At 42.2% G+C, this 26,908-nt stretch overlaps 1 protein-coding gene and 1 long non-coding RNA gene across 2 annotated transcripts in view; one reads left to right on the forward strand and one right to left on the reverse strand.

The window, feature by feature from the left end:
• Positions 1 to 26,908, forward strand: part of LOC119021913 — a 255,539-nt gene that overhangs the window by 86,680 nt on the left and 141,951 nt on the right. The window lies entirely within an intron of this gene.
• The window catches only part of LOC119021912 (cadherin-22), a 169,059-nt gene that overhangs the window by 25,658 nt on the left and 116,493 nt on the right, over positions 1 to 26,908 (reverse strand). Inside the window, exons 5-10 of the mRNA XM_037102511.1 lie at positions 26,570 to 26,689; positions 22,253 to 22,420; positions 18,213 to 18,394; positions 16,240 to 16,496; positions 12,581 to 12,717; positions 2,331 to 2,452 (exon numbers count right to left, since the gene is read on the reverse strand). Coding sequence (XP_036958406.1) covers positions 2,331 to 2,452; positions 12,581 to 12,717; positions 16,240 to 16,496; positions 18,213 to 18,394; positions 22,253 to 22,420; positions 26,570 to 26,689 — 986 coding nt within the window. The remainder of the gene's footprint in view (positions 1 to 2,330; positions 2,453 to 12,580; positions 12,718 to 16,239; positions 16,497 to 18,212; positions 18,395 to 22,252; positions 22,421 to 26,569; positions 26,690 to 26,908) is intronic.

Genomic DNA, 26,908 nt, shown 5'->3' on the forward strand with positions numbered 1-26,908 from the left:
GAAGTTATGTTATGTTATGTCTCAGCTGACTTCTGTATCACTTTGTGTGATAAGACATGGTTAAACAAGCACAAGAAGCACTGCTTTCTCTGGGTGTATCTTTAGTAACAATGAAAATAATTGAGGATTGATGTCTTTCATGAAGAGCTTGGCATGCAGAAAACTTTTTGGCAGGCAGATTGGTTGTACAATCTGTGTATTCGTTCAAATGTGAATTCCCCAAAATCATCTGTAGTTGGTTTAAACAACCACATTGCTGACAAAGTCAGAAATCCAGTATTGGAAGCTGTGAAATTTTGACCCTACTGACTTTATATCTTCATCCAGCAAGATAAACAAAAATAAAAATATTCTTTCGACAACAGTTTGATGTTTTTCTGACCCTTGTTTGCCTTTGCTCAGAAGCAAAGTTATAAATTGCCTTCTGTATGTGAGTGTCAGATAGATATAATTGTTTGTTCGAAAACCAGAAGTACAGACATAATCAGGCAGTTGAGGAAAGACAAGACGTCATCTAAACTCGAGACTCACTTGCTGACTTTTTCTGGGGCATTTGACCATGTTCTGGTCTTCAGCGAATGGAACTTGCCAACGCGTCATGGGAGATGTCGAGAGATATATATGACTACACGCAATCACGTGACGGTGTTGCCATAGTCAAAGATGAATCTCGACTCTCAAGGTAGACCAGCGCATTGTGATATAGCCTTTGATTTTGTGGCACTGGCACAGATATCACAATGTTACCTTTACTCCTGACATTTTCTTAAACTTCTTAAATGTAGGGATTGCAGTTTCTTATGTTAAAACAGAGAATCCTTGATCAAAACAACTCATTTGTAGACTTCAGTTTTGTGATAAGTACAGTCTTTGTTATTTTATAGAAAAAATGATTTTGATCAATTTATCATGACCGTAATTGGTAAAATAATCAACCTTGAGAATAACTGTTGGTTGCAGCTCTACATGTGACTTAAAAAAATGTGAAACACCTCATATATCATAGTAGTCGCTTGTCATGGTGCATGTAACACTTGGCAAAGTCAATGCTCATTTCTAAATCAAGAGTAATGCAGAAGGAAGGAGGAAACGACCCATTCAGCAGCACTCTTTCTATAAGAACCTTATAAGGTTATTATAAAAACTGAGTGATGTGTGAAGCAGAAAATGCTTCCAATTTATAGACACGCTGGAGACCATGCTGCTATCTGTGACTTGCTGATTAAGTCTAAATCAAATTAGCTCACAGAACAAAGGGTACTGTTGCTTAGACTCAGACACATTCATTAATAGTTCCACATTTCTGTCTGACATCATTTCCAGTGAAGGTGGGAGTCAGAATCGAGAACTTCGTCTTGGCTTCTGAGTCTGCATGTCTGAGTGACTCACTTAAGATAACAACACAGCTTTTTGGGATAGAGATCATAGAAAAAAAGTGTATTCCTGTTTTGTTTGACAACTGCGGTATTCATTGTTTTTCAGTTTTTATTCTAAGTGTACTTCATGTGATCTGTGAATTTGATTTGAATGAATTGACACTTTTGTGTTAATTGTTTTTAATGTGCAAATTGCTTGTTTCAATAAACAGCATGCACTTCCGCCTACAGTATCATTGCGACGAATGTGTGCAATGCAGGACAAAATCACTGACGCGCTAATAAAGCATCCACAGCTGAGCACACTTCAGCTCATGTCACATCATCGATTGGCTTCCAGTTTTGTACAATACACGGATGCGTTGTGCTCGACATTGTGTGGGCCATTGTGCTGTTTTCAGTGCTGCCACTCAAACTGAATTATCCACAGGTAACAAGTTTTTCTTTGTGTTATTGTTAAAGCAACATTGTGCAATGTTTGTCCTTTAAATAACAGCTCCCAAGTCATTTGGATGGTTCAGCCAAATCACTCACAATGCCAATTTTTACATAATCTTGCTTTTGCTTATGATATAAATGCAGTGTTAGTGCTTTGGTAAACTGTTACCCGACTCCTTCCTTTTCATTATCATCAACACAAATCAGGATGGAGGATAAGTCACATCAGCCGACTCCAGTCTTAGGGACCATTCATCTTGAGAGAGTTGAGGCACATGAGAACATGCATAAAGTCACATCCTTTGGACTGTCATGGAAAATCCAGACTGAGGAAAATCCTTAGTCCAGCAGCATTGAACAAAACCATCCATAGGCAACCAAGGAAGACGTTGAATATTTCAACTCTAACGTCATGTAATAATTGGCTCACATATATTAAAAGGGGATTAATACGCATAAATTGCCACAAATTGTGACATAGAGCCCCTGTGATAATTGCATAGATGAGGAACTTACCTTCCCCGGTTCAGCATCTTCACATATAGAGGCTTCGTATGGTGTGGCCAGCTCAGGAGGATTGTCATTTACATCCAGAATCCGAATACTCACTGCTGAGTGAGACTCCATGGTGTGGTTATCTACAGAAGAGGCGCAAAACACAACACACATAATTAATAGTGCAAATAGGCACAGCGACAACACATTAAGTGACTGACACAGTGAAACAAATCACGCTGAGTAAACTGGCTGGGTAAAGTAGACGTAACACCGGCGCCTGGCAACTGATTGACTGAGGGTTCCGATCCTGGTTGGGGTGCTTCTCAAGTAAAAGGCTGCCTACACCTGAGGTGTTTCAGTCATCGTCGTCCATCTTGTGCTCATCCGACTGCACAGATATGCATTTACGTTAATCAACACAGCTGTCTGCACAGACTTTCAAAACAAGTCGCTTTTCACTTGCACTTAACTGCAACTCAGCGTGTATTTTTACCTTTCAGTTTCCTTCACTTTTAGGGCTAACTACAGCGACTGTGTGTCGTGCCAAACACACAAAAGTCCTTTGAGAGAACAGATCCAGTGTAGCCGCTGCTATGCTCATGCCATACGAGCTGCAGACATGGGTTAATGGGCAAGGCGCGAGGATGAGTGAGACGAGACACAGAGACTTAGAGACTCAGAGACTCAGATGGATTGAAATTTCCACAAAGAAGCAGGCAGTTGGTTTGGCATTGTGGGTAAGTATTGAGGGGTTTTAATCTAATGCCTCCACAAATTGCACCCATTACCTGAATAACACTTTCTGGCACCGTTGAGTGACACAAAAATGGTACCAAAGATTCCATTTTTGTCTCCAGGTCCTCACTATGTGATAATGACACCATAGTATTTAGCACTCACAGTTTAATAGTGTGAGTGCTAGAGGTACACATCAGCACAATGATAATGACAAATAAATGCTTTTGACAAAATTGCAAATGTAGTGCTGTAATTTTATTTCTTGTGCCATTTTCGACTGCATAAATCCAAAGTAATAACACCACAATGCACTCTCAAGACATTTTTCTTAATGGGCCAGAATGTAAACGTGGGAGTGGAGGAGATTATGTAAGTAGCACAATCAAAACCCACTTCAAATTAGTTCAACTTCTCGTTGAATCTTAATTCCCATTCTTAATCATATGAAAATGTCTGATAGAGTTAGTGTTTCACTCTGAAACACTATGTACAGTACAGAAGGGTGCCAGGGGCATTTAGGGATTGTCTGTGTGTGTGTGCGTGTGTGTGCGTGTGTGTGTGTAAGAGAGAGAGAGGTGAGCTTGAGAAAGACATAGAAAGCCAGAGAGACGGCATTATCTGAGTGTTACATGAACGATCTGGTGGCTGTAAGTGTTGGCCTGGATGTCCTGGTTAATTACTGTACTTATGTAGCTTATGAATAAAACAGTACACAGCTGTCACCACCCAGTTCATGCACCCTAAAGACAGTGTTACAACATGCAGCTACTGACAATAACCCAATGGTGAGACAAAAAAAAAAAAGAAAGAAAGAGACACGCAAATCACTGCAGTACAAAGAGCTCCACTGGATGAATTTCAATTGCTATAATTATGTAAATATAGCAGAGAATTAAGTGCAATTAAGTGAACTCACTCTTAAGAACGAATGTATTCACATTACTGAGGCGTATATACGGAAAAATAAATTAACACCATTAAGTGATTTAGGGTAGTGTTTGCAGTTTTAATGAGAAGTTAGTTGCTAGTATAATCGTAGTAGTGATGTTTGTAAGTTTGAGTTAAATGTCCAGCAGCAGGTTAATAAAAGTTCTCATAATGCGACTTGAGCGGACTTTGTTCTGCCACAGGGGTATGAACAGCTTTGGGAAACTCCAACTACCTAGCTACGTTACAGGGAAGCTTAAGGTCAGGGTTAAGGTTGGAGAAAGATCCCCTACGTAGTTAAAGCTGCTAACTTTGCATCTTTTTCACATGTGACATTTTACGTGGCTTCACGTGCCTTGTTTTGTTTTGCATTTGAAATTCCGATTTAAAAAAAACTGGTACTTACTATGGTGAACGCTTTTGTTTCTTGTAATTGCCACTTGGTCTCATGGCCCTGGACACTAAAGACTGAGGTCCTTAGGAAGACCCTCAACTTCTCTCTACAAACTCAGTCATTTATTCATAAGGACGTTCACAGCAGCCACTTCTCCTCTAATTTGTGTCTTCACAGCTATTTTTAAATTATTGTTCCATAAAAAAGACATTAAGGCTTAAAGAGTGACATATTTGGAGGCGTGTTTGCTTTAAATGATAAATCTACCCCACACTCAGCCATGGTAATTGCTTCTTTCTTGCCCCCGTCTCAGCTCCACCCAGTTTTCCTCTTTGTTGCCCATATTGGAGTTTATGGATTTTTCCGGCGACTTGTCACAAGATGATGTCAAGGGTAAACTTGAAGCGCACAAATAAAAAGTAAACTTTTCAAAGGTACAGTGTCAGGACAGATGACATTAAATTGACAGCTTGCGAACAGGTGAGCCATAAGCCGGATAAAAGCAAAAGACAAGGTTTCCAGTCAGTCAGGGAAACTGATAGTCAACAGACTTTTGCAGACAAATTCTCCGGCTCTCTATCTCAGCACACAGTTCTGCCCGACAGTGGCACAGCTGCTAATGAGAATGCTGGTCTCAACTAATAGCATAATCCTCACATCAATGCCGGATTTTAATTGACTGCTTTTTGCCAGAGCAGCAAGAACATAAACGCACTGAGAGCTCCACCAGCGCTAGATATCTCCTCTCTTCTTCTCCTTTTTCACTCCCGTCTAATTTCGTCTTCACATTATGCCGCTGTCCCCGCTGTGTCGGAATGAAAACCAGCAATCATCAGATGTTACACATTTTACATTTCAATTCCCCAGAATTGAAAACAGATGAAACAATGTGAGGAACGCCCCGCCTCTACCCACCCCAAACTCCCTCCGTGGGGAAAAAGAGTTATTCAGTGAGACAGGTTCATTCATCTGGACCAAGTGGCGCTGTTCTAAATCTGTCTGCAGATAGGGAAGAAGAATAAAAGGATTTCAACAGATTATTGGCATGCTCTGCATCTGTGCGGCACTCACCAGCTGTTGCGAATCTTTCAGAACAACTGCACAGTAGATCTCTCAGGCACTGAATTATACTGACATAACTTCAGGGAAGACAGAGAGAGGATATGCGAGTGTGTGTGTGCGTGTGTGCAAGTCTTTGCATACATGTGCGTGCCTGCCAACGTGAGTGTGTGTGTGGGTGTGTGACAGGAGTGTCATGCTCCTTGCAACCAAATGGTTCATCTTTCTTCGCTGGAGGAAACAGTTTGGTTTAAAATGTCACTATTGTCAGGAGTGGAAAATGAGGATAAAAAAACTCCTCTGGTCTCTTCACTTAGCCAGAGGCCTGAGACATGTGGGCACGTACGCTGCAACATATTATGGATTTTTCGTCAGTTGCATACTTCCCATATTGCACAGTGGTTCAACCGAAACCTCCCTAATACAGCTTAAGTTATTGTGTGTTAGAACTAACAGCTGTAAATGCCCACAACAGAACATTTCCAGGCCCTCTGAACATCCTAAATAATTGAAAATATCCAATAAAAATGTCAAATCATCTGGCACGCACCCGAAAGAAAGATAAAAGATTCCACAATTACATCACGTCGAAGACAAACACTTTCAGGTGCTAATTCCCATTTGCAATGACCAACATTAATTTCCATCACAATATTCAGCCAACAAAGGCAGAAAAAATAATTTAATTTTACCACCATTGAGATTAAACAGGCTTCGCATTTGGGAATAAGCCTGAGACACAAAGGAGAAAACATGCTTCTAAATGCATTGGTTTTCCTCTGTGCTGCGGCGCCGCCGCTGTGCTTTTCATTCATTTCCATGATAAATAGTAAAAAAAAGAAAAAAAAAACATTTCTGGGATAAAGTGAAGGCAAACAACTAACTCGTTAAACCTGTAACACCAGCAAATAAACCAAATCCCAATAAGCCTTTCCATCTAAAACACCAACTGCAGGCAAACAACTCGGTTTCAATTCTACCCATGTTCACATGAAGCGTAATACACGGTGCAACATCAGAGAAACAGCTTGCGGCATGAGAAACTGAAACCAAGCAACCAATTAGAGCGACCCAGAGACATGATCAGCGTTAAAAACTGTTTGAGCAATGCTACACACGATATTCGATGCCTTATAAACATCAGAACGCGAACGGCTATGAAAACAGAACTTTAAGTTTGTTATCAAATATTTTTGCAAGTTTTAACCATTCTGGCAGAAAGACTTCCTCCTCGCCTTTCTGGGTTTTCAATCGATAATGAGTGAGGAGCCTTTTTTGTTCGCTGATGTCATGGCGCATGTCACACTGTAACACAGGATTGCTTTGTCAATGACATTCTCGTCGAACTGGATAATGACGCTTCCTTTTTTGAGTTTGAAAACGGAGAAATGAGCGGCGATCATAGAGTCTCTGCCAACACACCACAGCCTGTGACAGAAAACTTGAATTGGCTCCATCATCCAATCGATGTGTTACTTTTTTTGGTCGCTGCAATGAGGCGCGGCAATCTGAGTTCATAAAAATGCTCAGCACACTTTCCAGCGAAGATCTGTCACATCCCTCTGCAATCATGTGCTGTTTTAAGTTCCTGCCGGCGGAGGAATTATCTGCACGCAGCGTTAGTTTCTTAAAAATGCGCACACGCGGAATATGATTGGTGAAATTCCTTCATATTATCTGCATTTGAAGATAAGGCTGCCAACGGCTGCCTTCAACCACAGCAGCCACCTCTTAGTTAATAACCTACATGCTGATAATGCACCCGAGTTACACTTACCCTGACCTAGTCGCTAATGGCACAAACATAAACAAGCTAGCAGCTCTTGCCTTTTCGCAGCTCCAAATATGCAAAACAAGTTTCTATCACACATTTTTTTTTTTTTTTTTTTTTTCTGTTATTGGCTTGGATAAGTACAAACAAGCCGCAGTGGTTTCTTCAACCTGTAACAGAATAAACACTGATGCAGCCTGACCAAGTGGTACAGGCGTAAAACAAAGGTTATTTTTTGTTAATCTTACAAACCACAAACAGATATGTAACCTCATCACAGTGCATCCTGCAAAAAGCTGCATTTGAAAAAGAAATATTGTGTTCATTAGAATGGCGGTCAGTAGAGTATATGTCTCTGCCAATGCCCGACGGTCCCATTTAATTCAGTCAAGCAATAATATCAAACTCAGTAGCCCTGTATCGCTCTTAAACAACCCACAACTACTCAACCTTTACTTTAATATCACCAGATCTAGGATCCACATCAAATGAAACTCACTCACTGATACCAGCCACTTAACTACGCCAGAGTTTTTTTCATCAAGACCTGAGCATTCTTCACTGGGACATTAATGCAAATGTTAAAAGCACATCCTGCATCCATCCCTTTATCTGGATCTGCACCAAAAGTTAAGAGTATATTCTGGGCAGAGACCCATTTCCATCTAAGTTTTGTGGAATTTTGTTGGCTATTGTTGTGTTGTGTGTAATGCTGCTGAAGAACCAACTGACAAACAAGACACAACTAAAAACATTTACATCCTAGGCAGAGCCAAAAAAAATATGTTTTTAATGAGATCAAGATCTTTAGACTCCATTCAGTGTCCACAGGGGGGCTGCCAGAATAAAGAACAAATGCAAGTTCTCTTCTAAGCCAACAGCAATCCCCTTGACCAGTCAACGAAGATCTGGGTTTGTGACTGCAATCTCCCGAGGTTTTACAACAGTTAAATAAGTAATAGTAACCAGCTTGATGATGTGATCATGAACATGCTGCACTCCGGCGGCGGATGCATTGACTCTCCGTGTTTCATCAACATTCACTGAGATGATGAGGGGACCAAACAAAAGGTCCACTTCATATTCATCCAAGTGAAGACCACTCTTCACTGAAGCACATCAGCACACAACAACGCTGATTGACCATTCATCTCCACAATATCGTGAGAGTAATACAGCGCAAGTGAGCAACTCTGTGGCCTCGATTGCCAGCATTGTCCCCACAAGCACTCGGTACGCAATGCACGGCCACTATTTGATGAATTAATGATGTCGGCCTACCAAAAGAAAGGAAAACAAAACACGCTGTTTGAGTATTCTGGATCTCTTTCCTCCTCCTCCGCAAACTAACACTGGCAGAGAGGACATGTGAGGGATTATGTAACAGGACAGACCAGCAGCCCACATCAGCTGGGTCGCAACCTCTGCTCCCTGATTACACATTATTATGTCTCCCCACAGATTTGAGTTTCACTACAATAGCTCGAACTACATTCATTCAAACAGAGGCACTCTAAACCCCCTGATTTCACTCTTTCTTGCCAAATATCCTCTTATTTTCGACTCGCAGTTTAACGTGAGCCACTTATTGAGCTCCGTAAACAGGCCTTTGCTTTCCATTACATTGCTCTTTAGATCCGTTTTTTTTTTTTTTTTTTTCCCCCTTTGCGTTCTCCGACGTTGATTGAACCCAGACACTTATCTCCTCAAGACGTGTGTTATTCATTTGGAGTCAGAGAGAAAAACGTTCTAACGCCATGACAATCAAACAAGGGTGCATGTTTGCTAGACAGCGAGCGAGGAAGAAAAGTTCTGCAGCAGAAAATGTCCCTCCACTGCAACAGTGCAAAAAGATAAAGACTTTCCAGCTACTTCAGTATCTTTTCGCCCTCAGGTTGATACTCCTTTTCTTTTTTTTTCTTTTTTTTCCACCAACCTGTCTGGGTAAAATAAAAAAAAAAAAAAGGCAGTTCAGCAAGGTGATATCATACTTGCTATCAGTTCTCGAAAATTATATGTCACTCTAACTTACCCTGATACGTGTCTATGGAGAAGACTGTCAGGAAGTACGCCGGCTAGTGACAGTGCAGTTAAATGCTCCACCTGTACTCGGGGGGTTCTGTGTTTTTCTGGAAAGTAGACAAGTACGATGCCGACGAGAGGTTTGTATCCTCTTTGACACTGACGGTGTCTGCAGAGGAGATGCTCGGGGTTGCTGGCTTTAATTGGGTGACATGCTGTGTGTGCATGTGTGTATTTGTGTTTGATTGGAGGGGCTGGGCTTGTAGCTGCACTTGAACTAAAACATCTTTTCCTTAGCCGGCACAGACGCATGCGCATCTGCTGACATTTAGTGCGTGCTGCAATTTTTGTAGCCAGGGTTAATGTCAGGGCACAGACTGGGAGCATGTCAGAAAGCTGTTGTCGCCTGTCCAATACTGCTACGGAGGCAATCCAAGAGTTCAAAGGTCAGAAATGGACCGAGAGAATAATTAAGGGGTGAGCCGCAAAACTCCGGCTTTAACAATGTCCTCAGACAGGTTGACCTTGTGGCTCTCCGGGCCTTAATGAAGACAGGGACCCGACAACAACAACAAAAAAAGAGAACAAAATCATTATAGAGAAAATAAAGCCCTTTCTTAAAAATACTCTGGCTAGCTGAATCACAAGTACACCCTCTCTCTTTCCATCTCTCATGTGGCCTTTTTTCTTTTTTTTTCTTTCTGTCTGTCTCTCCTGTTTTTTTTCTTACTCTTCTCCCTGTCTGAGCGTCTACAGCTCTCCGGACTCCCTGAGCTAACAGGCGATAAAGAAACATTCTGGATGGGAATTCTGATGGCGTTGACCACTGACTCCGTCTGTCCGGGTGTTTCTTTGGAGCGGCAATGTGAGAGGCTTTATCTATCAAGTGCAGGCATGTGTTTATGTCTGATATCGGAGGGGTTAAGGCCGCTTTAAATGTTCAATTAACATTAAAATGTGCCTATGACATAATGCCAAGCACAAAGAGGCAGAGCACAAAAGCGCCCAAATTGCTCTGGGAATTACAGCTCGGAGAAAAAAAAAAAAAAAAAAAAAAAAAAAAGACTCTAATTTTGTCAGAATGTTTGTGTTGGGTGAGACTGCTTACTATTCAGTTTAAGGCCGTATTGATTATTGGAGTAATCATGGTCTGAGGCTATATGAGAGTGGAACAAGTATGAAGACGTTTTAAAATCAGCTTTGTTTATGTGCATTGTTCGCCTCCTCCTTTCCGCGTGCGGCGGCGGATACCAGTTAGATGCGGAATGCAATCTCCTCTGCTTTCACCGCAATCCCAAAATCACTTCATCTGTATGAGATAAGTAGGGAACACCAGGCCTCCTCCTTCCTTCCTTCCTCAGTTTACTTCTAATGGTATAGTAATAACTTCCCAGCTCCCCCAAGTTATTACATTCTTCATTTTCTTTGCAATGACAAAAGGACCCAATGAGATGAAAAATATATATATATATATATACATTTATATATAGAAGCTCTTCCTTCATTTTCAGTGATACATTTGTCAGCTTGAAGGCAAGCGATAAAATGATGACTGTATTTTCATCCTGGTATCAGAAAGATGACATTGATGACTAAAGCGGAGTATGGTGTCCTTCATAGGTTGGCAGAACATATGAAAACAAGCTGTCTGGCTGTTCGGTTTGTGAAGCAGAACAATATACAGTAAATGTGTTTTTGAATCAATTGTGAAGACGAACATAGCCCGGCCACCAAAATGTTTAAAATAAAGGATGCGTCAAGTGTGTCATATCAAAATTACATTGCAATGTTATACGAAACTCAGATTGCATGTATAAGAGCTGACTTGCTTAATATGTAAAGAGATCATCGTTTGAGATGGTGTTTCAACATCTGTATGCACCAAACCACTGGTTGTCTTAAAACAAGCTTTGTCAGCGGCAACACAATTGGCGATTTTTGACGAGACGACAAAACAATTGGTGGCCAAAACAATGTCTGTGTTAAGGAGACGCCACCGTGATTTTCAACTGTGTTTGTAGCGACAGCACCATTTAAGCCAAGATATGGTCAAAGTCGTTTTAGAGCCTTAAGCTTAATCTGAGCACACAGACTGGATTTTTGACTGATTTTGGGTGTGACAGAACAATTTACAGCAAAACACAATCTTCCCCTGACCCTAACAATGTGTTTTTTGTGCCTAAACCTGACCAGACCATAAGCACAGCACTGTCACCTGACCAAAATTGAAAATTCAACCTAAAGACACAGAGAGATGTTTTAACCTGTCCCTGGTTTGCAGGAGTGTACACTGCCAACAGTTATTCCGCCAATTGGTGCAAAGAACTATGTTTTCTAATGACAAAAAGGCTTACATTACTCATGTTCGTTTATAAAAGTATGGTCAAATATGACCAGTAAGGTTGTGGTAATGTTGAAACTGAGACTGAAGGTCAATTCAAATGTCCACGATCTCGAATCGAGGCCCCGTCATCCAGAATCACCACCACCACAAAGCACTTAAGATTCTGAGACATACGTAAAATGATTATCATGCCTTCCAAAAATGTCCGTAAAACTACATTATAAATATAGTTAAATATAAATATGGTATATTCAATCAGCATAGAGTCACTGGTACCAGTATTATCACGTATCCCGTGACACTTGTCTCTTGTTCTCGGATGATGAATTTTGTTTACAGCAAACCCTGACATCCGTTTAAGTGTGCCGTTCCACCGCCGTGCATTACTTTCCTTGTCTTTCTCAAAGCTAAAAGCCACAACACTCCGCTGCTGAGAATGTGCCAAAAGCTTTGGTAGCTAATGACGCACAGCCATGTGAGGTTGTCTGTCACCCCTTATCACCCCTGGTGGGAGTCGGCAAATGTTGGACAGCTAATTCAACTTGTACAGTCTCCATCACTGGCAGGCGCCGTGCGCACACAAAGCCAAGTTTAACTTTCTTGTTTTCAAAACTGGGCAGTGAATTGTTCAAACAAATGCAAGTGTTCTCCTTAAGAGCAGCTCCAGTTGTCTCTCAGCTAGACGTTGTTATACATGTGTTTTCCCAATGATGTGAGATGGAGGCGTACAGTAATAAGATTCATTTTGATTACTTGTTCATTTGTGCTGGTTTTGTATTTTTAAAGGCTTTGTTTTGACATGTTAAGTTCCACAAGTGTGAAAAATGAAGTGAAAACGAGCCTTTATCCATTTGGCTCGGATTGTACCTGGTGGAGTTAATTGTACATACTTGTTACCTGTTAGCTGAAAAAAGTCGCTAGAGTATAATAAACATCATGCGATCCCCAGCAGTGAGAAGATGCAAACATCCTACGTGCAATACGCTCAGCTTGAAAAATGAAAAGCAGTGTACCCGCTTCGACAGCCTTCACAGTGATGTTGTGCCAGCCAGCGGTCTCTCGGTCCAGGATCTTGCCCAGTGTGATGGCACCCGTATCGGGATCGATATGGAAGATCATCTCCTGGTCTGTGGTCCGATCGATGGAAAACCTGAAACGACGGATTAAAAGGGAGATACAAATGTTGAGAAAAAGAAGCAGTAAGTGAGAGGAAAGGAAGAAAGTCAATAATTACACAGAAAGGTACATTTTGAAGTAATTTAATTAAGATCTTTGTATTTTTTTTACTTAGGAACTTAACAAGGACTTGGAGACTTGGCTTTGGGCTCCGATAAATAATACCAACTTATACAGAGGGGACCAGCGTAAAAGCAATTATATTTGAAAGGTATTTGCAGCACTGGAGGCTTGTCACAGGGTCACGTGACACTAATAGCACTGTGTCCGTGCAACCGCGAGCGGCCACATAGTCAGCTTTTCTCTGCCTATTCAGAGTAAGAAAATAAACATTAAATTTTTATTGTGCACTCTAGAAAAAAAAAAAATTACAAAAACACACAAATGCATCTCTCCTTCTTTGGGGGTACTTGGTGCTCTGAGAAGATTGGTGAGTCAACAAAAACCTGCTGAAAGGTTTCTTTGTTCCCAGCTACACACACACAAATACACACACACACACACACACACACACACACACACACACACACACACACACACACACACACACACACACACACGCATACATACACTTCCTCAAGCCCACATAAACCACGATAAAGTACCATGAGCATTACAGGCTCTTAAGGCGTCTCTGACAAACATCAACCAGCAGGTCTCGTGAGAATGATCGTCACATGTTGTGGATATAAAACGTAAATGTCAAGAGACACATATGCTAAACCGATGTGGTGCAGAGAACGGAGCTTAATAAAATCAGATTCTGATCACGCATCAATTTATTAAATAGTGTGGGGGTTTGAACTGCATTTACACTGAATTCAGTTAAAGGCTAACACATATAGAGTGTGTAACCAGGTCATTGGAGGTATGCATATGTTTAAAAAAAAAGAAATAAGAAGCCTTTTGTGGTTTCCAGAGGAAGCTGCACACCCTCTGATAAACTACCTCCAGTGATGTCTTGGACAAATAAAGGACAGTTAAAAAAAAAAAAAAAAAAAAAATGGTCAGAATCGTTACAGTCTTTTCCATACCCCACGTTCTTCTTCCTTTTCACAGCCTGGCAACTACATTACCCACAGTGCAGCGTAGCATAACTGGAGTCGATCAATTAGGTTACATCCAGTGTCCTCTGGAGCCACAAAAAGCTTTTTTCTGCTTTATTTATATATGCAGTAGATCTGTAAACTCACGTTAATGAGTACAATTGGTGGAGTTAGCCTTTAAACTTGCCGGACAATTCTTCTATTCTTTTTTTCAGTCATGCCGTAACTAGATTTGAATAGCATGAGACATAGTCTCTTGCATCTAAAACGATGCCATGGCAGCCCAACTGATCACTGTTTAAGATAATGAACTGACACAGCCTACTGTACATGTGTATGAATTCATGTATCCGTCAGTGTAATACTCTGTTACATCTAACATCAACATGCATCACGTAGGATGGTAATTAGATCCGGCTGGGTTGCGTTTACACCTGCCATTGACATTTGTCTCCAGCGTAAACATGAAAAATACGCTTCTCTCTCAAACTGTGCTGCACAATGCCTCGTTGTATTTCTTTTTTTTTTTGTTTGGAATTGGATTCAGATGACAGATATGACAGCACGACAGACAAAACAAATAGATGAATAAATAAAAACCTCATGTTTTTGTGCACATTTGCTTCCCCACATGATTAATATTCAAAAGGAGACAAGAACTGAACCTTTGGTTCTTCAGTGCATGTCACTTTTCGTGGGATGTGAGTGAGGGGGCATCATGTTGTTAGACATGAAAAAAAAATCCATTTCCTCATAAACACTGATTCACGCTCCATCAGAATCAAAAAAACACAATCTGTCTGCACCACAAAACACTAACTTGGCTGCTGCGCACAGTTTTCAGAATCCCAATCATGTTGGCAAAACAGCATTCACGCCCTTTAAACCAGACTATAATTGTTTAAGCTCATTTGTTTTGTATCTTTGAGCATCATTTGACGAGCTGCCCTCCAGTTGCTGGATCACCTGCTTTAATCCTCGCGTGTTGGACATTCTTTGTTTACATGAGGCCTGGCACCCTTTGCAGTTTGTTTTCACAGCACCATGACTATTCACTCATCAATAAATCATCTTGCTGATCAAAACCGCAGCGGATGCATACTTTGCACTAATACAACACCACTCAGGGTGCTTGATTATCCAGAGTTCAGTGTGTGTTGCCCAGTGCCAGAGGCCGTCGGCTTGCTAGCTTTGCCCAGTAGGTGGCTCCTTGCCAACCTCCCTCCCTCCCTTTCACGTACGCATTCGCTTACTCAAACACATGCACGCGCGCACACACACACGACCACACACACACTCATTTATGCTTGCACACATATCACACACTTTCAGCTCCAGGCTGCCAAGACACTGGTGAACGACAGCGCTGCCATTGTGTTGCACTTTATTACACCTGGAACTCTGAGCCTCATGCATTTTTAATCGAGGTAATTTGCACAGGCACTGCGTGGGTCGGTGTGTACTCTGTCAGTGAGACTGTCTTAGCCCCTATCTACATTCTCCTCTAAGGCTGCGATTGCTCTGCTGAGGACATATAAACTCGAGACCTTGGTACAGAAGATTACCAGACGATATTGTCGTTATCATGCGCGGCGATCGCAGAAGAAAGAGGAGGTGTTTGGCACAGCGTCATCCATTGTGCGAGCTGAACCATTCACCATTGCTCAGGCTTTCACTCCATCTTCAAGAGGAATTGTTTCAAAGATATTTTTTGGTCTTAAGCTACCTTATATATCTGCGTGTGGCGAGTGAGTTATAGTTCCTCAAAGTTACATTTTTCATGGGAGAAATTATGTGCTCGCAAAAATGTATACAGTGGGGAAGTCTTGTGGAATGGCTGCCCGTGTTGCAGTGGCGCCATGTCCCGTCCAAGCCACATAGAAAGGAAGCACTCAGTCATGCAAAACTTAGCTTTAAAATGCTGTTATTCATACTTAGCAGTAACCTTTCCACAGCAATGTTTTATTGCCAGTGTATTGGTTGATATAGTTTTTATCAGGCTGCTGCAAAAAGCAGTTGTGCTCATCCGCTATCTAAGCACTGGTTTTAATCTGATCTCGCAATTTTTATGTGCCACACTTTAACACAGCCAAAAGATTTTCATTTCCACCGAATTCGATATTATTACCAAATCAAATCGCTCATGCGCACCAGTACAGTTGGGTTAGAAACAATTCTCTCCATTAAAGCTGCAGTCTCCTCTATCCATTATGTTTTAAGTCACAGTAGTTGTTGACCATAATTGTGTTTGTCCTGTGTTATGCGTATGAACCATTTACAACAATCACGGTATGCAATTATATAAAACATGAGGGACCTAATTCATGTGATTCAAAATAAACTTTAATATTTTTTCCCCTGATACAACAAGCAGCCTCTGTTTGAAATATGCTGCACCAATTCAAACCATTTTCTTTACAGCAAAGTTGGCATTAGGGTCATTGCCGCACCTGACAGGTTTCCTCTTCTCATCTGGATCCCTGGCGGTGACGATTCCAACCAGCGCTCCCACTTTGGCATCCTCTTGCACTTCCATAATAGCGCCCTCTGGTGGTTGAAAGATGGGTGGCTCATCTATGTCCGACACGCTGACCCGGACGATGGTCTGGTCTCGGAAGGAACCCAGGTCCACGAAGCGAGGGTCCACGTGCTTATTCACTGCCTCCACCACTACATTATGTGTGCGCTTGCTCTCGAAGTCCAGCGTCTGAAAGAACAAACACGATTCTGTTTTAGTGTCACAGCAATGCATCAGAAGCGACACCAGGCTCAGTACTGACACCGACGCTCAGGTATCAGTGTACACACATCCCATCTCGGTCGAGTAGATGGTTTCTTCCAGGTTATTGTGGTGTCTGCAGGACCAGGTCATCGCCAGTGGTCTTTAGAATAATGAAACAGTCCATTGAACCAACATACAGCTCCTGGCTTGTTATTCACATGTTCATTCTGCCATTAGGCCGCACAAAAGCAATATGTCACTTAGGAGAAACACCTAAATGAATGAATGAATGGAAAGATACTGCTGCTAAAATTCTGCAGTTTTTGACACAGAGTCTAATTTAAGTTGAAAACTGTTCAGCTTTTGAGGAGAAGCCGCACTGACAGTCCAACCCCAGTGAGCGACTAATGATCATCAGTCATCAAAGACCAAATCTTTCTCCATCGCTCCAGCCCATCTTACTGTGGGCTTCTCTGTCTGAACAGGCCCTAAGAGCTGTTGGACCTAGAGCTGGGAGAACCTAAGGCAGCTGAATATGTGAGTAACGCACATAATGCAAAAAAAAAAAACCAAAACAAAAAAACCCACATAAACGTGAAAGGCCTTCCTCAAAGCCAGTGTTTGGTTTGGCCTGTAGTTCAATGGCGGGGAAACATGGGCACTCCGTGGCACAGGACCTGCCACCTCCGTAGCTATAAAAGGCTAATAAACAACACAAATATGCCAAATCCTCACCTGCCAGTATGTCCTACGAAACCATTGACACTGGCAGAGATGCAAACATATGCACAAACATATGCACATTTTCAATGAGGTTGTATTATCACATTAAAATACTAACCAGACCAAGCAGAACTGACAGAGCAACTGTTCCAGCTTGGAGGGCTCAGAGAGGGGCCTCTGGGGTCGCACTGCAGCACTGACCAGCTCTCTTACTGGTAGTGAGAGGCTGAATTCACCAAGGTTCATCTCAGCTGTTTCAGGGCTCCATGCCAGTCCATTAATATGCATTAATTTGGTCAAACACCAGAGTTAGAAGCAAACTACCTGAACGTGGCAGCAGTAGACCAGCAACTCCCACATTCTGGGAGGTAATATGCCTGTTTTTTATCTAAGTAGTCTGGTGGATTTGAGGAGATAGATATTACAGCTTCAGTTCCCCGCCGGTCGTCATTTATAGCAGTGTGTCTGTGGCAGGAGGTATCAAGGTTACTCATTCCAAATCACTTTGGTCCCATTGTCTTTATAATATCGTAACCTTTGCCATAAAATGCAGGGTGCAAATTAACTACAGGATAAAATGCTCCTGGTGTGTACTGGGCCTTGAGTTAACACAACACAGCTGTTCTTATTTTCATGCCATTATACACTGATGTAAGCATAACGTTCCACTTCTGCCTATAGATGTCCCTAAATCCCACACACTTGACCTCTAAAGTCTCAAAATCTTACATTCAGTGTTAAGCACAGCTGGTTATGGTAGATAATATGATCCTAAGTCACCCTTTTGCAGCAGCGAGCAGCCATGTCTTGACTCTCGTATGAGGGTAGATTCAAATTGGTGTTGCACAAGTAGGTAATCACTCCCATTGAACTCAAAAGTAAGATATCGGTATGATTTTCTGCCCCTGTAGTGGTGAAAATGTATAGAGATTTTACAGACCATTAAAGTGGCAGGGTACTCCTTTAAGATAACCATACCTTCTTGATGGCGACAACAGCTTCCTGCGTCTCGACGTCGGTGGTGACCTTGAAGAGCTCGCCTCCCTCTTTGATCAGGTAGCTCATGTCTGTGTTCTCCCCCATGTCTGCATCCGTGGCGATGACGCGTCCAACCGGCGTTCCCACAGCCGCCCCTTCCGACACCGAAAACTGGTACATCTCTGGCACATGGAGAAAGTGGTCGGAGGATACGGGAGGATAAAAAAACAAATAGCGTTGAAGTGTGGAAAACAGCACAAAACAACACAGGAGAACAAGAGGGAAAACACCAGCGGAGGAAGGATGAGGGGAGATAGATGGTAGGCCGTAGGTGGAAGAAAAATAAGAAGAAGGTATAAGAGCAGGGTATTGGTGGAAGAGATGGATAGGGAGCAGAAATAGAAAAGTGGGAGGAGGAGGGGAGGAGAGAGTAACAAAGATAAAGAGGGTAAAAAGGGGAAGAGACGGGTAATGGAAAAATGAAGTAGGGATGGGATTAAAATGAAAGAACAGCAGGAAATAGACTTCAGGCGGTTGTTGTCAGTGTGATCGCTGCATTCAGAGAAAATGGAGTGCACAAAATAATTTTTGACCGTCTACAGCTAAATCCACAGCACTGCCTTAATATCTTATTCACCTATTTATTAACTGCACTAATGAAGAAACTGTTTAATTAAAACAATATATAGAACAACATGCAATTAAAATGATATCAATGAAAAAAAAGTAAAGCATGTAACAAAAACCACTTGCTGGTGTCCACGTTCATGTATATGATTACTTATGCTGACACGTGTTCTCAATCTTATATCTAATGTCATGCTTCAAATGAAGAAACGGACTAAAAGGAAATGTATGAGATCTGCCAGACGTCATTATGAAAAAGATAAAAAAGATAAAAAGGAGATGAAACTTTATTGTTCCCAAGAGGCGAATCATGTGCAAACATCAAAGTCCCTACATTATACACCACGGCATCTTCCTTTGCATCTTATTTATGAGGCTGCTTTCCAAAGTCTATCTATTTCCCATACCACAGAGTGGAGACACTACAATCTTGCAGTGGGGGTTTTATCCCTCTGACTGGGTAAATATGATTTACTGAGATGAAAAAAGGATTTATACAGAAATAAGAAAAGGTGTGTGGAGACATATCAAATACAATCAACCAGGCTGTCAGATGGTGTTCCTCTGGCTATAACAAAAGTAATAGCGTTACGGTTTATCTCAGAAGAAAGAGGACAAAAATAAAAAGTTGAGACAAAAGAAAGAAGACAGGCAAGTACCATTGTGTTCAGAGAGCTAATTATTATTTGGCAAAGGAGTTGCATGTGAGCATATTAAAAGGACGGTTCACCCCAAACTTGAAAATACATATTTTCCCCTCTCATCCATCTAGATTGTTTTGGTGTAAGCTGCCGAGATTTGGAGGTATCAGCCATCAAGTTGTCTGCCTTCCCTCAATCATAACGGAACTAGATGAGAATTTTGTGTTTTTGTACTCTAAGTGCCGAAAAAATACGTCTGACAAACTCGACAGCAATGTGTCTTTGCTCTCTTTACTCAAGGTAATCCACATGCCTTGTTCTGAGCGGTTTCTCTTTAACTATTCTTTCTACCAAAATACACCCACCGTGCCGCAAGCTAATATCACACATCAGTTAAGCAGGACGACATTAAAGGTCCCATATTATACTGTTTCTCATCAGTTTCACACAGCTGTCAGAGGTCCAAAAACTCTGAATTCGATATGCATTGTCCCAAACCCATACATGTTCCTGAATTTCAGCTGTCTAAAAGTCGCTCTACAGAGCTCTATTCAGAGCAGTCTATTTCTGTGCCTGCACCTTTAAATGCTAATGAGCTCCGTCTGTCAATGCTTGCTTGGAGAGCCCTTCCTGCTACGTCACTCTCAGGGAGAGACTGCCCCTTGCGTTAGCAGTAGCATGCGCTAATGTTTACGGTGGATATAAGGCTATGGCTCGTGGTGATTTTTTCGTTCAACCATACCAGTTTGACCCAGAATGGGACCCAGAAGGAGAGGCTCCTGAAGAAGTACAGACTCTGTGGCTGCAGCAGGACGTTTCAGAATGGTTAGTGTGCCTGAATAATGTTAGTTTGTTCGTATGTGTTGTTACATTTACCACCATGAAGCTAATGGCTAACAGCTAGCGAAAGCTGTGTTTGTCTCCAACACAGTTTCAAAATTCTTGGCACTGTTAGCATCGTCTCTGCCTCCAGTCTGCACATTTCCAGACGTTTTACTGTGACAACCAAGCCCCATCGGAATATTATTAACGTCAAACTTGCTTCAAACGCCATTGCATAGCAGACCGAAGTGGAGCTAAGTAGTTGGCCAGTTTCCAGCTGACTTCACCATACTCGTAGGCAACTGTAAATACTATCAAACCGTGGCGACACTTATCGATGGCTCGGGTGCAGTTGCTGGGTCCGGTATGGGTGGGACTGATCCTTTTACAAGGGTCAGCGTCAAGGCAAAGCCAGCTTTGTACTGACCCTTGTTACTGAAGCAGTCCAATGTGAAGTGGTTAGCACACACATACAAGCTAACACCAACCACAGCCTGCACGTTGTTGTTAAAAAAATGAAACACAACCACTGTCTCACCTGTTGTTCTGTAGCTGGGACAGAATATAGGCACTTGTGTTGATTTTTACAGCTTTGAGTGACACCATTGCGATACACTGCTGTCTCACTAATGGACACACCGAGCTTCACCTCGGGGATGAACGCCCCCGTCTCAGATAACTCCTATCACCGTGTAGAGGAGGCCGGCCTATGATAATGACTCCTTTCGTTACGTGACAACAGGAGCTGAATCTGAACAGCCTGTAGGAGCGCCATGGTACCAGTCGGTGGGCTGCAGAGACCATGCAGGAATCGCTCGTTTTCCTCATTTTGGGAGTTGGCAGGCTCAGTGAAGACCAGCTTATATATGTACAGACCAGAGAAAACGTGTTTTTCATAATATGGGACCTTTAATATTAACAATCTTGGGCTGTCACGACCACAAAAATCTCTTCTGTGATTAGACGCACTCACCGTTCTGCATAATGATAATTGGTGGGTGTATTCCTACGAAGAGACAATACTGCTGAATTTTTCAAGTGACGCTTTTGGCACTTTTAGCACCACCAGCTGAGCACCATCCAGGTCCATCACGTCCAAGAGAAAACTCCAAAATTCTGCTGCTCACCAAACAGTCTAGATGGGTACAGGGAAACTTGGTGTGAACTGTCCCTTTAATGTGTCAGTTTTGTGGGGAAGAACACCACATTAGGAGCTGGTGGAATAAAAGTTTTTAGAATGGTGTGAAACTTTATCACTTTTTATTGGCTGATATATGTCCTAAAATAAACCAGCGTCTTCAGTTTGCCTGAAAGAAAGCTACTGTATCTTTCAATTGCTTGTGTGGCGAGGTGAGACGGATTGCACTTTCAGCCGAACGTTTCAACCCTTAACTGTTGCGCACCGAAAACCATTTATCCCAAAAACCATCTCACCATCATAAATCCATAGCATTATAATGAGGGAACAATCAGCCGTATTGATGCAGTCCTCTCTTGAGCCCTCGCTTAAAAGGAATGATCAAACGTGCAGTGGAACGCATCAATTCTCCATATTTGATAGACTGCTTTGTTATGGGCTGAAGGCTTGATAGGCCAATAAATTGAAGTTAGATGATTCTACTCGGACTACATGCGGGCCATTCTGTACAGCGGCTGATGCTGCCATCGCTTATTGGTGTCGGCGGCCTGCAGGTTGCAAACTATATAAGGTATCTGTGTGTCTTCTATCATCCTCTCCGTGTCTCTGCTTTCCTTTTTTCCCCTCATTATTTTTCCTCCCTCTCTCAGTTCTCACCTCATTCTCCTCCACTCTCACTCCATTCTCTCGGTCATTTCCTCCCTCTCTTCCCGCGTCTCGCCATCTCTCTCTCTCTCTCTCTCTCTCTCTCTCTCTCTCTCTCTCTCTCTCTCTCTCTGCCCAAAGTAAGATAATGTGCATGAGACACTCACTCTGTGGGAAGCGCGGTGGGTTGTCATTAACGTCTGTGATCACTATGGTCACCGTGGTGGAGCCGGACAGACCGCCCATTTGTCCTGCCATGTCTGTTGCCTTGACGACCAGCTCGTAACGATCCTGCGTCTCGCGGTCCAAATCTGCCACTGCTGTCATGATGATCCCTAATGAATGAGGGACGGAGGAGAGATTGGAGGAGAAAGATGGAGGGATGAGGATGGAGAGAGAGAGAGAGGGAGGGGGGAGAGAGAGAGAGAGAGTAGGAGTAGTAAGGGAGGCCAGTGGAAAGGTTACATTAGTGGCTAGCACTTATGCAATAACCAACTATATTTCCCCACTCAGTTTGAATATCAACTTCTACTAAGCACTGGATCACAAGTGCAGCGCAGTGCATTTCACCTCCTCTGACTGGCTGGATGGATGAGACTGTGTCATATTTGTGCCTCTCCGCGTACACCATTTTATGGCTCAGCTGTATTAAAATGAATAATATATAGGGGCGGAATGAAGGCATGCCTCAGCCACCCTGAACAGCCTTACAACTCTTCCATGGTGGGCAGGACTGCAATCAAACCCGAGAAGTGGATTTCCAAAGAGCAAGCGAGGGACATAGAGAAAGTAATATAGTGTTGAGAGTGAGTTGGAAGGCACGCAGAAAGCTTCGATGGCTCCTCCAGAGTGCACTTTTCTGTCTGTTTTCTGTCTGTACTTGAACAGAGTCAGTGGTCAGTTCAAAAACAAGCCAACACTGGTGTTCCAGTTTATTCTAGGATGTATAAGTGCAAACCGCCAAATTTCAATGTAAGACCAGCAGAACAACAAAGACCTAGAAAGAATTTTGCAGTTCGGATTCACATCTGGTCAGCATATAAGCTACTGCAAACAGCCTATCCAGTGCTAGCAGAAGGTTATGTCAGATGCGATGTGACCATAATGCTGTTTCGGTGTTGGGGTAAAAGTATATGACATTCTTTTGTGTCTACCTGAAAACTGGTGGCTCTCTGTTTTTATTCTGTATCTGTCTATCTTATGCCAAAGATTATTTTCATTAACTGGCCAACTCTTTTCATGACTGATTGATTAACCGTTTAGTCTATAACATGTCAAAAAAATGTATAGATGTGCTAAAGTGATGTCTTCAAATTGCTTCTTTTGTCCAGGCAACGGTCCAAAATCCAAAGACTCTTCATTTAATGTCATAATTGATGAAGGAATGCAGAAAATCCTGGCATTTAAAGGGGGACTCCAGCAATTTTCCACATTAAAGTGTGTTAAGAGGTCTTGGGGAGTACTACTGTATACTTCATGTATAGTTTTTATGTGGCTCCAGAAGAGGTCAAATGAACATTGATAAATTGCCTCTAATGATGTCACTCAGTGATAAAGTTGGATTCTAGGTAATGTGGGTGATGGGTTTTGAAAAAGCAGCCCAATATGTGGACTTATTATGGGCAGTTTAAAACAAATGATCAAAATCGATTCACAAGTTACACAGTTATCACCTGTTCTTCATTTCACACATTCTTTGTCCTACATAACCTGGTGCCTACATTACCCACAATCCAAGTTAGCAACTGAGTGACAGTGTTAATTCATCAGATTACATGCATCTTCTTCTGGAGCCACAAAAGGCTACTTTGTTTACACATATGCAGTAGTACTCCTGAAAACACACATAAATGTGGAAAATTGTCATTATCATTTTCCTTTTTTTTTTACTTGCCCTTTCTGACATTTTTGATTGGAAAATGACTGAAAAGATTAATGGATTGTCAGAACAGTTTGCAATTAATTTTCTTTTGATCGACTAATTAATTTAGAATTAACTAATCACAGCGGCCCTACCTACACTCTTACACACTAGCGCTTGGCCATTTTTCGGTACATCTCTTCCATGTTAGCTGAGCAGCAGCAGCAGCATCAGTAGTTGGCTGGTTTGCTGTGCAGTAGTAATATAATTCCACTTTGCCCCTTTGGGATTTTTCCACATCAGAATCTATTGATGCATTTCCTGAGCTTGGTGTGCTGTCTCCCTCCCAAAGGTTTGCATTGTGTTGGGTACACAACTCACTGATTCCAGTCACATTTAGCCCTGGGCCATGTTCTATAAGTAGCCAAAATGCAGTACATGCAGCAGTGGAGTTAAGGAGGGAGGCAGATGACATGCTCCTCTTTCATCCACCAAAGGCCAGAAAGAACGCCTCTAAATCAGGGCTGTCAAAAGTAAAGCCCCAGTCCCAAACTAGTACACATCGCTCCAACGCTGTGGCAGAGACTGTATGCAAATGACTGGTCTGTGTTCATGAATGCAGTCAGTCTATGTGGTCCCAATTCCAATTCACATCACGTAGCCTTAACATTAACCAATTTAACCGAGTAATAGGGCGGTGTACAGCAACTGTGAAATAGTACCTCGGCTTAGTAATGTATTACATTAATGTAAAATAAATGATGCTGTTCCAATCACTTTTTCCTACCCACATCAATTGCATTTCTGTTTTCATCTCACGTGGCAACAGAGAACTAATTCCACTGTTTACTTTAACGCTAGCTGTCCCTTCCACGTGGGCCTTCATGATAATTAAAAAGTAGAAAGCTTTGCCAGGCTAAGGTGTCACTTCGCCTTTTTCTGCCTGTCCGGGTGTCATTTCCTCTGCCGCTGTGTGATCAACGTCACCACGAGATGATGTGCACATATCGCCGCGCTGCCCTTTCTAACGAGAGCCGCCGCTGCACTTTTACAGCATAACAAGCCCCGCGGGCAGATTTACAGGCAGCAGCTAGATCAGCCACGCTTTGTGTGGACAGAGCCGGGAAAAGTAACACATCTCTCGGTCTACCCTTTTAATGACTGCATCCATGTACAGAACGGAACAGGTGTTGTATTTTTTGTATTTTTTGCCTTGACGTATAGAAACTAACAACGTTACAGAAGAAGAAGTAATAATAATGGCTCCGTTTTTTTTAAGCACACACCCAAAAAACAATCATCAACAAGTAACGACAAGCAGTCAACACAACTGCAGACTGGAGTGTTTTACCATTTCTTGAAGCTCACAACAGATTTGAGGTTGTGCATGCAAAAACAAGACACCACCAGTACTACAAAAAGGCCCTAAGGCAGAGTCAGTGGTACCCTGAGCACTGCATTTTGTATGTCATGGATATTGTTATCAATACTGCTTATTATTTTTGTAATAATGACTTAATTGAAATGTATTAAAATTCTGAGTCAAAGTTCAGCCCACATTAAATCAACCTTTCGACTGAGACGTCCAGCAACACCTTCAGACAGTTCCAGCACGGCAAGATCTGGCAGAGAAAACACAGGGACTCGCTGTTCAGTTTGTTGTCAGAGTGAGTGAGAGTGATATTAATGAGGCAGATTTTGCAGCTGTTCCATCTCCTCTCTATTTTGACCTTCTTGACTTGCACCTATTAGGGCTGGCCCGCCTGCCTACAAAAAAAAATGGGGGAGGGGGGGGTGTGGAATAGGGCGGCCGTGAGACAGAAGCTAGAATGAACCGCTCGGTCTCCCGGCTAGTCCCAACAAGGCAGAGCCATTTATCATCCCTGCTCCCAGGCTGACCAAATCAAAGTGGTGGAGACCAAAAAAGGAATCATTAAAACTTTAGTGCTTTTCCCTGGAGGGGCATTCGAAGGCAACACCAATGCTAAGCTGCTCCTGAAAGACTGCGGGTCAGACAATATCACTCCTATAAGCCCGAGACCAGTTGGTGAAGAGGGGAATTTTACATTACAGGCCTACAGCAAAGGACAGATTGAGGTAAATGTGGTTCTGGTGGAAATATGTATCCCATTGTTATGTAATGCTAGTTGATTACTTAGACAAACTTGCTCCTCTTTGATCCGAAGCACCAGTGGGCCTTTTTTTTTTTTTTTTTTTTTTAACTTGGTTTGATAAACAGAATAAAAGATGTGGTAACAAAAAAAAAAATAGATTATTTATTTTTTTTTATCAAAATAAGTGTGAAATAGTTCTATATTCCAACAGATAACACTGTAACAGATTTTTTTGGTCAGTGACCCACGTGTCTCCCCGCTCATGCAGTAACAGAGGAAATACATTTCCTGGTATCCCTTCCCATTGAATCCAATCAGGACAGAGAACTCCAGGAAGTCCTGTGTGCTTACAATGTGCAGAGGGCAGGGAAGGAGAGGAAGTTAGCTCAGATAGCTTTCAGGGTATTGTTGGAAAAGACAAGGAGCATGAGAAAAATCTTATGACAAGAAAAAAAAAAAAAACTAGTGGGCGTAGGGAGTTCTGAATATGTGCTCTTTATCCTTCTCACCTGTGTGTCTGTCAACGGTGAAAAACTTTTCTCCGTCCAGTACGCTGTACACCACTCTGGCGCTGCTGCCGTATGTGGGGTCGTCAGCGTCCGACGCGGTGACCTTCATCACAGACGTTCCTGTTGAAAAGAGACAAACGTGACGTGAATAAAGAGGATGCACACTTTGGACTCTGAAGGCCACCAGGAAGACTTGAGACAAGGCTGCTATTTGATTAAGTTAGTGTAATGTAGTGTAGATGGAGCAGCAGATGGGTGTGCGTTTGTGTGTGTGTGTGTTTACGCACGCTTGTCTGTGATTATACTAGGGAGACAGAGGTTAATGCGTTTGGGTACCAC

This window comes from Acanthopagrus latus, chromosome 6 (assembly GCF_904848185.1).
Source record: "Acanthopagrus latus isolate v.2019 chromosome 6, fAcaLat1.1, whole genome shotgun sequence".
In the NCBI taxonomy this organism is placed as follows: domain Eukaryota; kingdom Metazoa; phylum Chordata; class Actinopteri; order Spariformes; family Sparidae; genus Acanthopagrus; species Acanthopagrus latus.